Below are 12,555 nucleotides of genomic sequence, written 5' to 3'. Positions count from 1 at the left end.
GTATTATTATTATTGTTATAAGACTCTGGACTCACCTGGTGCAGTAATTTACCTCTGTGTAATAATTTGTAATAATAATTTTTAATACATTTTTTTTAAATTCATACTTACATATTTATATTTTACTTTGGGTTTGAAGTTTATTCTTATTCTTATTCTTTTGGAGCTGTGTGTAACAAAAAGCAATTTCCCCCTGGGGATTATTAAAGTAATTCATGCACACGTGAACTCCAGTGCTCTGACCATATGCTTAAACCCTGTGTTCTCTGTGACCCAGTATGGTGGCACACTGGCAGTGATAAAGACTTTTATAACATTAGTCCTTATTGTGGCCCAGTGTGAATCTGCAGTGAGAGGTTGTCTGAATTCTGTTTATCATAGTATTGTGACACAGCCCGAGCCTCTTCCAGACGAAGGAAAAATGACTAACTACGTGGATAGAACCTTTCCTTCATAAGCTGTGGCTTTACATGGCATGGCAACAGAAATAATGGATTACTGACGTACTTGTGGTTTTGTCATGTTGATTATTTAATCCTCTTCACTGAGGAGTTGACTCGACAGTTCAACCTAGGCAGCAGACTGCATGAAATCATTAGCTGCTCGAGATGCTGGAACTGACGTCCATGATACACTTCAGTTTGTTTACAGCCCATTTAGGGTGTATGAATAAAATGAGTGTTTGTGTTCCAAGAGAGACATCATCAGTTGAATTATTAAGACAATATGCTTTCTTGTTTCTTTTGGCATTTTCCAATATCATGTGAATGCAGCTGCGGAAACCACAAGACACTGACCAGAGATCTTTCAAGGTTAAATTGTTCCCTGTCGAGACTCTGGGACACAGCATTCATCAGTGGCATTTCATGGTCTTTGACCTCCATATGAATTCTGGAATAAGCGCATAGTGTGATGGGATGCTGACCTGTGAACGACCTGTCCTATGCAGACACAGTCAAAATGAAGTCAACTAAGTCCATGTGTGCCCTGAAAGCGAAAGCTGGGTTATCAACCCATGTGTTCGCCCCGTCGCTATACAACATTCCTGGCTCACAGTGTTATTAAACATGTGACAAGATTGATGACAATGGAATATTGAGAATAGGTGAAGAGTTCGCTCCACTAGTTGAGTACACTGATGACCTGAATCAGTCAGGACACTCCAAGTCAAGCTGCCATGTCATACGGTGTAATGACTTACAGCTGCTACCTGCAAGTGGCACCCAGTGGTATGTGCTCTGTGGATGTTCATGCTGCTGCCAATATACAATATATATGTAATATACTCAAGGTGAGTGAGTGTGAGGCAACAATGAATGGAACCAAATGCAAACACTCCAGGCAGACAGGAATAGTTCAGTGATTCATTTAAAAAAGATGGACGGAAAATCCAAAGTGAACAGGGATGGTGTGGTGCAGACAGGCAGCCAGGCAGGTCCAGAGAAGGGTTCAGGTTGCAGGATTCAGAGGGAGCTAATGACATGGTGGCCTGGATGAGATCAGCAGGGCAAGAAGACTCAGACTACTTTGCCTCAAGGGGCTTCACAATCTGTACAACTTACAACTCCCTCTGTCCTTAGACCCTTGATTAAGTTTAAGGACAAATTCCCTCCCAAACAAGCATTAACAGGGAAGAAAAGGAGGAGCAGCAGGAAGAGCAGTACATGCATTAACTAGGCCAAGTTTCTAGCTCTCTTGAATCTGCTGTCTACTTAATGCACACAATATTGCCAACCTGGCCTGATGGTGCTCCTGTCGTGTCCCTGCTGCTGGATCCTCCCTCATCAGTGGCCTCAGTGGTTCAGTTCATGAAGGAAATGATTGAGCCAATCAAAATCGTACAAAATCGAAGATCAGTCCAAATTGGGAGAGGTTGCTCGTATCCTGCTGCAGTATTGGAAGTATTAGGTTGACCTTGCCTGGCAGCATATGACTGGTGTTCTGCACATTTCACACTAGTAGCTTGAGATGAGGAATTTATTTCATATGAAATCTCATCTATTTGTCTTCAGCAGCTAACAGACGGCTGTGAGGACACTTGACTACAGCATGAAAAAGAAATCTAGGATTGCATGTCTTGTTGTTGTAATGTTTTCTTCCTGCAACAACAATACAAGAAGTGCTTGTTATTCCAAAGGCAGATCTTTGTGGTGAGATGATGAGAGATGGAGGCTGGTCCCTCTGCTCTCCTCACAGTCTCTCTGGACCAGCAGGTGGTGGAGTCCTGCAGCAAAGCTTTGGAGTAATTAAGGAAAATGTTTGCAGGAGAGTCAAAGCATACATCGGTAATAATCAGTGTTAATAAGTGTAAAGAGTAATAGATTTTTTTCTTTTTTATCATTTATCTTTTGTTAATTTCATTAAATGTATTAATACAATTCATTAATCTTATTAACTTTCTTTATTTATTAATTTTATTTTATTTTTCCAGTTTTTGTATGAACAAAGAACAGATTCGTTCTAACAGTACAAACAATGAAAAGAAAGAGCAGGTACAGTTCAGAATGCATGCAAAAGGATTTAAAAAGTCAAGATACTTATCAAAATCCCATTTTCTCCCTCCTCCCTCTGAAGTCAGATGGTGAAGTCATTTTCTCCACTGAGTGAACAGTTTATCGATAAAAACAATGGTGGGAGGATTCCTCTGAAGCCACTGTATGTGTTGCTTTTACTGAGTCCTTTAGGAACCATGTCCAAGGAACAAAAAGGTAAAAGACAAATCAGACTTCAGGTGCAGAATCTTGCTGCAAACCTCCCCACTGCCAAAGCCAATAGGACAGCGTCTGCAAAAAGTGGAGATGCAACAAAACTGTATTCCTTTGTATTAGTGGACTGTTAGTCGATAACTATAGCAGCCATAACTCCTTCTGGAAACAGGACGATGATATAAACATTACCCATCAGAATTTATCTCAAAAGCACACATATGTTTGAAATATACGTTTGAATATGTGAAGTAAAAAGTATATTTAGACATTATGCACCTGAAACCATGTAAGTGCATCTTTTTTACCATGCATAATACTTGATCTCATCCTCAGCGCTGTAATCCACACTAATCCTCCCCTGAGTTACTTGTCCTCTCATTAAGCCCTTTTGGGACCTTGTGAGGTGTTATCTTCTTGATCATCACGAAACTGATAATATACCAAACAAAACTAGTCTCTTAAGGAGTCTAAAACTGACTAGTATTGCTCAAATCATGCTGCTGTTTTTTGCAATGTCAAGACAAAAACGCTGATAACAATGCAAAAAAGTGATAATGGCAGCTGCAGCTGGCAATATCCTTATGTTGTCCAGTGCACAGAAAAATCCAGAACAGATCAAGAGATCAAGAGAGACCAAATACATTAACATAATGAAGACTCTCCATTTTTGAAATGAGTTATTGCCCTGTAGGACATAAAGATGATGAGGTCATGCAGCCGCGGTCGACAGATTCACAGTTCACAAAGTGGTCCTACTAACAAGTGTTATCTGTGAATCTGTAGTAGTCTGACATGTATAATGCTATAAAATCCTCATTTGAAAACGATCCCAAACAAAAGCGCTATCTATCTCTGTTTGAGTAATGTTTTCTAAAGATTTAAAGGAGTATATAGTTCTGACCTGAAAACACATGGAGGTAATCCTGTAGAAAATGGAGCAATCCCTGCAAGCTAGTTTAGTCAGACAATGTGAGTGTGCTACTGTACAGTATGGCATATTCAGCTTGCTGAAATTTATGTCCAACAGACCCTCCTCAACACTGACGACAACCAACGCTGACTGACGAACACTAAGTGAGGAGGAAGCATACTCCAATTACGTCACGCCCAAAAACACTGGGGTTCCCTAGCCCCTCACTGCAGGGAATGGTGGGTCATAACCCAGATAAGTGTCAACTCTCTAAATCAGAATCATAATTTGCCGTAGGGTCCTTTAAAGTCTGTACAATGTGTAGTACACAATAAGTACAATGCCAGCACCACAATGGTTGCCGATACCAGGCTGAATAAGGCAAAGGGGAAAAAAAACATCAATTGTGTGATTTGTAGAGCTGAATGATATTTTGCCATGACCCAGAGTCTGTAAAAGCAAGGAGGCCCCCAAACATGTGAGCATCTGTGTGCACACTGCCTGCTGGATTTTCACTGATTCCAAGAAAACATTTGGCTCATCATGCACCCTTGCCTCAAGAGGTTTCGATGTTTATCCCTTTTATGCTTCTTTGGTTTGGTATGCCACATGGCTCTTGGCCTGGCCATTTCTCCAGAAAGACAGCTCACATCTGATACACACCAACGCACTATAAACATCAGGTCACTGTGATGTGTTGTAATAAGGAATACCCTTTAGCGTTGTGCTGATCTCATCAGCCCTTGTTGTTGAGTGTGAGTGACATTCCCACATTAAAGAATAAAGCACAAGTCTAATGAAATTACCATTACTAGCATAGCACACTCTCATAGGACAGGATTGTCACCTTTCAAGGAAGCTTTACTACAAGAACTACAAGTATCGCTTTGTGTTGATATCATGAATCAGCTGCCCTTTCACTGTTTTTTGTAACTTCCCTTTATCCTGTTTTTTAGTCCTCCACTTCACAAGTCACAAGTTTTCCCAAGAGCATGTTTCTTTTTTAATCCTTTGAATTTGAAATACTGCAAAAGGACTGTCTACAAATATTAATTATCAAAGATAATTAATAATTATATTGATTAACGGGACCTAGTATACAGTCCATCTCGATTTGGGCAACACCTCGCTTAACGAGGAAAAATATTAAGCTAATTTATTTGATTCAGTCTCAAATATAAATAAACTATCAATTTGGTGTTATGATTAATCATTAACTTAATTACCACCATAATGATAGCTAAGTGAAGGATTTTGGAGTTCTTTATGTCTCAAACATACAAAAATCCAACTCACCACAAGGTGGTGATCAGTTCTGCACCTCTCTTCACATCTGTGAAGATTCTCAGTCATCCAGGTCATAGTTATTCTTTAGGAGTTGAGCAAAAGTCAACTGGACTTGTTGAAGGTACTTGAAGACGTTTCGCCTCCCATCCAAGAGGCTTCTTCAGTGGCGGTTCTCTTCACCCGAGTGTCCAAGACATACGGCCACAGATCCGATGACATGACCACAAAGTCGATCAGTGCCAGTGCTTTCCTTCCTTCTTTCTTCCTTACTAAGCTACATGTGAACACGGACACACACTTCCACATATCATTAAAGGTGCGGTTGGCACCATTGTACACTCAGCAGTGTTCTGAACCCCCAAGTGTTAGACTGGTAAATATCAGTCTCCGTTGTTCTCTTGTTCTCACTGTTCAACTTGTCCGCCATCTTGGACTCTTGCGTGATGTATCCACTTACTTGAATATGTCGCCATCTTGCCGTGTTCTCCTCGCCTCTTCCTCTCTCTCTCCCTCACACACACACACACACACACACACACACACACACACACACACACACACACACACACACGCTGTATGCTTGCCTGTATTATTTTTTTAGACTTATTAGTAATTTGTATCAATTGCTGCTTGTAGATTATTTGAATAGTAGTTGTTTATCAAATGAAGTATTATTGATTACGGATCGTTGTGCTGAGTTAAATAAACTCTATAATGTATTTAAAAAGCAGCTGTTTGTGATCATTGTGCACATGTTGTGGTAACAGCTGGTTATGATAGTCAGTACTCGGATTCAAGCCTTAATTTTATAAATGTAAGAAGCGTATAAATATTAACATTTTTAAGTAAATCCCTTTTGAGACTGAATTCACAGTGTGGTCATTAGTCCTTTATCCCAGGGGAGCTTATTAATTTCCATTAATAATTCTACTGATATTAATAAGTATATTGATGTGTTTGATCTTATTAATAATCATTTTATTATTTTACTAATAACCAAACCTGCTCCTCCCAGTGCCCAACACTATATATATGCCCAGTTACCGTTTGTTACCAGTCCTTCAGTGTGCTGCTTTCTTAGCCTGTTGTTGAGCCAGGCTGGAAGAATAGTTGTGCTCCTTTGTCCTTGCTCGTTAACAGCTTGGTGCTAACTTGCTGGTGTGCTTGTTGCTTTGACGATCAGCTGGCTGACTTCGGGGTCATATCTGCTGACACTGAGAAACCTGATTCAGGCAGGTCTCTGTGTCCTGAGGTTGTAGGGTCACGTGTCACACATTGACCAATGGTGCCTTGAAAGCTGGGTTCAGGGTTGCGTTTAGCACAGATGTGTAAAAAGGACTCTGGGAAACTGAATTCAGAAGTCTTCACCATTTCTGGTGGGCCCAACACCTCCAAGAAATGTGAGGTTATATTCAAATCTAAAGAAAAAATGGTTATGAAAATTTATTGTTAACATGAATCTGATTTAAAACTGGTTTTCTTTATTTTTTTTACATGTATGTATTAGAAAAAATAAACATTTTGGAGAAACTTTCTCCAACCCCCACTGCTCACTCCCACACTCTTTTAATCAATCAATCAATCAAGCAAACAAATAATCAATCAATCAATCAATCATTCAACCATTCAATCAATCTTCATCTATATAGCAGGAAAAACTCCCCTTTAACGGGAAGAAACCTCGAACAGAACCAGGCTCAGATGTGGGTGGCTTTCTGTCAGGGTCTGTGTTGGGTGGAGGTTGGACAGACAGATGAGGTGAGAGAAGCACAGAAAGGCTCCGGGGAAGATTCCAAGTTAGTAACAGACATTAAAGAGACATGAGGCAGAAGGATGGAGAGGAAGAGGAGGAGAGAGGAGCCCAGTGCATCATGGGGAGTCCCCTGGCAGTCTGAGCATATAGCAGCATAACCCGGGGCTGGTCCAAGGCCTGAGCCAGCCCTAAACTACAGGCTTTATCACTAAGGAAGGTTTTTAGTCTACTCTTAAATGTAGAGAGGGTGTCTGCCCCCAGAACCCAAACTGGAAGGAGATTCCACATCACTACTTTAGAGGACTTTAGGAACCACCAGTAGGCCTGCATTCTGGGAGCACAGTGCTCTAGTGGGGTAGTACGGTACTATAAGCTCTTTAAGATATGATGGAGCCTGAACATTAAGAACCTTGTAGGTGAGGAGAAGGATTTTAAACTCTATTCTAGATTTTACTGGAAGCCAGTGAAGAGAAGCCAGTACAGGAGAAATATGATCTCATCTCTTAGTTCTCGTCAGTACAGGAGCAGCAGCGTTCTGGACCAGCTGGAGAGTCTTTAAGGACTTATTGGGGCAGCCTGACAATAATGAGTTGCAATACTCCAGTGGAATTGGAGGCCAGAGTAATGCCATCCAGTGGGTAGCTTGTTAGACAAGGTGTCTCTAAGGTGTTTAGAACCAAGCAGAATAACGAGTTTAGCAACTGAAAATTGCTGGTCATCCAGGACTTTATGTCCTTGAGGCAGACTTGGACTTTAGTCAACTGGTTGGATTCATCTGGCTTTATTGAAGTATAATTGGGTATCATCTGCATCTGCATGGAAATTAATGTGTGCTTCCTGATAATATTACTCAGAGGAAGCATATATAAGGTAAACAATATCGGTCCAAGCACCGAACCATGTGGAACTCCATGTCTAACTTTAGTGTGGACAGAGGACTCATTGTTAACATGTACAAACTGAAATCGATCTAATAAATAGGACTTAAACCAGGTTAATGTGGTTCCTTTTATGCCAATGAACTGTTCCAGTCTCTGTAATAAGATGTGATGGTCAATGGTATCAAACACAGCAGTCAGATCTAACAAGACCAGTACAGAGAGAAGTCCTCTGTCTGATGCCATAAGGAGGTCGTTTGTAACCTTCACCAGTGCTGTCTCTGTGCTGTGGTTCGCTCTAAAACCTGACTGAAAATCCTCAAATAGGCTATTGGTATTTAGAAAAATACACAGCTGATTGGCTACTACTTTCTCCAGAATCTTGGAGAGAAAGGGAAGGTTGGATATAGGTCAATAGTTGGCTAATACATCTGAATCAAGAGTGGGCTTTTTCAGGAGAGGTTTAATTACTGCTACTTTAAAGGACTGTGGTATGTAGCCTGTTAGTAAAGACTGATTGATCATATTCAGTAAGGACGTGCTAATTAAGGGCAGGACTTCCTTAAGCAGCCCAGTAGGAATGGGGTCTAGGAGACAAGTTGACGGTTGTGTTGAGGAAATTATTGAAGCAAATTCAGGAAGATCAATTGGAGAAAAGCAGTCCAAATGCACATTAAGCCCAACAGCTGTTTCCAAGATTCCTAAGTCTGAGGTTGAATTAGAGCCTGTTGAGGGCAAGAGGTGATGATCTAATCTCTAATATTTAGAATGTTTTCATTAAAGAAGCTCAGGAAATCATTACTGAGCTTTGAAGGAACACAAGGATCAATGGAGTTCTGGCTCTTAGTCAGCCTGGCTAACATGCTGAACCGAAATCTAGGGCTGTTTTGATTTTACCATCCCATTCCTGTTTTATGCATCTTGTTCTTTTTTCTTCCTCCTCCTCATCTATGTCCTTCAACTGCTCTGTCCTTGCAGTGACAGGAAAGCCCTTTTTCATCGTATCTAGTTTCTCCCACCGCTGGCTGTTCGGCTGGGAGGGATGTCGTTTCTATGGCTGGGCGGGCTTCTTCTTCGGTTGTGGGAGCCTCATCACTATGACCGTGGTCAGTCTGGACCGGTACCTCAAGATCTGCCATCTCAGATATGGTACGTCAGGATCTCCTGTAACAGTCTCCTACATTTTAGAAAAGAGCAACTATCCACAATGTAGACCCAAACCTGGCTGAAACATTCATTATTACATTTTGTGTAATTGCTGATGTGTGTAAAACCCTGACTCCTTAATGAGTTGCCTGGACATGAATTATGGGTTGCAAAAATTATGGTAAGCATGGAATTTCTTGGCCCCACTTACACAAATACACATATTTAGTGTCCAACTGCAGCAGCACGTGCAGACACTCACCTTACTTTTGAGTGTCTATTCATACAGTGCATCACTTTAGAACCAGAAGCTGTTAATTAATAGTACTGCTACAACCACTACTACTACTACTACTACTACTATGTTTTTTATTTACAATAAAACAATAAACATAGGACTAAAAGGTTCATATATAAAGTAAAATGGTACAGCTATACCACACACAACAGACAGAGATAAAATGAGAAAATGAGAACAGACTGAAATTTTGCTCAAAAGTGAGGGGGAGTTAATTCACTTAAAAGCCTGCTTATGAAAGTGTGTCTTTAGAGGGGATTTAAAAGATGAGACTGATTGTGCAAGCCTGATATCCTCAGGCAGGTCATTCCAAAGTCTAGGTGTCCTAATAGAGTAAGTTCTGTCACCTTTGGTCTGAAGCCTAGACTGTGGAATAACCAAATGTTCCTCTCTAAGGATCTAAAGCTGCATTTTGGCTGTGTTTCGGGTAATATGGTCTCTACGTTTAGTACCAAAAAAATAAAAAATAAAAATCTGTTTACAGCATTTTGAATAAGCTCAAGACAAGAGATTGATTTTTGACTGAGGCAAGTATAGAGAGAGTTAAAATAGTCCAGGCAAGATGAAACAAAAGCATGAATTATCCTCTCCGAATCAGCACAAGATAAAAAAGTCAAACTGAAATTTGAATTCTCCTCAGTTTTGTTGTAAGGAAATATGGCCTGATATAATATTGTGCATATTTCAAAAAGAGGCAAGGTAAGGCAAGGCAAATTTATTTATATAGCACCTTTCAGACAGGCAATTCAAAGTACTTTACAGGGACATAAAACACAATACAAACAAGACACAGAAACATTAAATTGCATATAAAAGATAAGTAAAGCACAAGAAAATAAATAGTTAAAGCTTAAGACCATTTACCTTGCTTTGTAAGCAAGTAATAGGATTTTAAAATATATCCTTTAGCACACTGGAAGCCAGTGGAGGGATTTAAAAACCGGAGTGATGTGCTCCACCTTCCTGGTGTGAGTGAGGACTCTGGCTGCTGCATTCTGGAAAAGCTGCAGTTGTCTAATTACATTTTTATTAAGCCCTGTGAAGTCACTATTGCAATAGTCCAGGCTGCGGCAGATAAGTGCGGAAGTAAGTTTATCTGTATCTTCTTTAGGCAAACATTTTTTAACTCTGGCTATAATTCTAAGGTGGTAGTAGGCTGGTTTGATGATTGTTTTTATGTGGGAATTGAAATTTAGGTCTGAGTCCATTGTAACACGAGCTGTCAACTGATCACCACCTGGTGGTGAGTTGGATCAGATGGTGAGGGAGGCAGGCCCAAATGTGTAGTGAGGGTTTGCTGGGAACGTATAATGGATGCTCGTATCCGGAAGGTCTTCAACTCCCACCTCTGGAAGAGTTGCTTGGTGGAGGTTGGGGACATGGAATCTGATTGGGCCATGTTCAAAGCTCAAGGAAGTTCTGGCAAACCATTCGGTGGCTCAGGAAGGGAAAGCAGGGCTTGGCTCTGGCTGTATTCAGCCGGGGTAAGAGAACTGCTGACCTGGACTGGGGATATCGTCGGCCGGTGGAAAGAGCACTTTGAGGAACCCAATCAACACGTTCTCTGTGGAGGAGGCAGAGTCTGAAGACTCAGGTCAGGGACAATACCTGTGGATTGGCAGACTGGGGTGGTGGTCCCTATTTTCAAAAAAGGGGGCCGGAGGGTGTGCTCCAATTATCAGGGTATCACACTGCTCAGACTCCCCAGGAAAGTCTACTTCAGGGTGCTGGAAAGGAGGCTCTACCCGATTGTCGAACCTCAGATTCAAGAGGAACAATGCGTATTCCATTCTGGTCGTGGATCAGTGGCATCCTGATGTTCCACCGGGAGTAGACGGGGCAGACCCAGAACTCGCTGGAAGGATTACATCTCTCATCTGGCTGGAAGATAATGGATGGATGGATCGATGGAAGGATGGGGCCAAAAACAATAATTTCAGAAAACCATTTTTGGATTCATTTTTAAAAACAATGTCTAAGTTTCAAACCCCTGGGAGGGCGTTTTCCATGGCAGCAGGTGACTGACATCTGGCTATGAATGATGAGGTTTGTCCATGGTGGCCATGGTGTCCATGGTGCGGCTTTCAGTGGAACATGCCATACAGTATATCCTAACAATAAACCAGGGTGTTTTTACCCCTTTTCAGCATGGCCACATAACATTAGCTACAAACAATAAGCGAGGTGAAAGTCATTAATTGTTTGTTCCCTTACAGTCAACATTTGGGATGACCTACCCTGTGTTCAGGAATCAGAATTTCTAAGATGCACACACTGAGGTTTAGATCAAAGTTAGAAAATGAAACTGGAGTTCTTGATTTTGGATTGAAGTGTAATAATGTCTTTTAATGTCTCTCTTACAACTAGTCAATCATTCCTTGTGTCTTTATCCTCACTCTTAGGCACATGGCTAAAACGTCACCACGCCTTCTTGTGCCTGGCCTTTGTGTGGGCGTATGCAGCTTTCTGGGCCACAATGCCTCTGGTCGGCTGGGGAAGCTACGCCCCAGAGCCCTTTGGGACCTCCTGCACGTTGGACTGGTGGCTAGCACAGGCCTCTGTGTCCGGCCAAAGCTTCGTCATGGCCATCCTGTTCTTCTGTCTTGTCCTCCCCACAGGAATCATTGTCTTCTCCTATGTCATGATCATCTTCAAGGTCAAGTCTTCTGCAAAGGAGATTTCAAATTTTGATGCCCGCATCAGGAACAGCCACAACCTAGAGATGAAGCTCACAAAGGTATGTGAAAGGTTGGAAGGAAGGCATGGTGAAGAAAAAGAGCAGGACAAAGCCTTTGTAGACAAGCAGAGGAAAGAACACATGTCAATACTGCTCACAAAGCAATCGTGTTAAGGGTAAATATGTGATCTGAACATTGCTTTGTGTTCTTATCTAGGTGGCGATGCTGATTTGTGCAGGATTCTTGATAGCCTGGATCCCATATGCAGTGGTGTCAGTGGTGTCAGCGTTTGGTGAGCCAGACTCAGTGCCCATCCCTGTGTCTGTGGTACCCACACTGCTGGCCAAGTCCTCAGCCATGTACAATCCCATCATCTACCAGGTCGTGGACCTGAAAAATTCCTGTGCAAAATCCTCCTGTTTTAAGGCCCTGAATAAACGCAGGCACTTTAGAAAGTCAAGGTAAAACTGAATGCTTTCACTATCTTTGTGTGGACTTCCTATAGACACAATATATATTGTTAGAAATCATTAACCTATACCTGACCCTGACCCAAATGACCCCACAAAACTCAGTGGGCCCCAAACTGCGGGTGTTCTCCCAGTTCTCTGGCCTCATTAAACTGTGTAATACAAGGGCATGTGCACAGACATACGTCAAAGGATGCATATAATGAGTATTTGTCACACTCTTGAATTATTATTCTAAAACAATTTTATGCCTCTGTGCTTGTGACAGCCTGTGGCGTCATGCTTCCAAGTGGTCCGTTTGTCCGTCCATTAATCAATCAATCTTTATTTATATAGCACCAATTCAAAACAGCGTTTTCTCAAGATGCTTTCTATAAAGAGCAGGTCTAGACCAAACTCTTTAATTAGAGAGAGACCCAACGAGACA

General features: G+C 41.5%; 1 protein-coding gene across 1 annotated transcript in view; it reads left to right on the top strand.

The window, feature by feature from the left end:
- opn5 (opsin 5) overlaps nt 1-12,123 on the top strand; it is a 35,395-nt gene extending 23,272 nt beyond the window's left edge. Inside the window, exons 3-5 of the mRNA XM_070849758.1 lie at nt 8,515-8,685; nt 11,383-11,717; nt 11,875-12,123. Coding sequence (XP_070705859.1) covers nt 8,515-8,685; nt 11,383-11,717; nt 11,875-12,123 — 755 coding nt within the window. The remainder of the gene's footprint in view (nt 1-8,514; nt 8,686-11,382; nt 11,718-11,874) is intronic.
- The last annotated feature ends 432 nt before the right edge of the window (nt 12,124-12,555 follow it).

This window comes from Pempheris klunzingeri, chromosome 18 (genome assembly GCF_042242105.1).
Source record: "Pempheris klunzingeri isolate RE-2024b chromosome 18, fPemKlu1.hap1, whole genome shotgun sequence".
NCBI lineage: Eukaryota > Metazoa > Chordata > Actinopteri > Acropomatiformes > Pempheridae > Pempheris > Pempheris klunzingeri.
The sequence above is the reverse complement of the archived record's forward strand: the minus strand, read 5'-3'. Positions and strand labels throughout refer to the sequence as shown.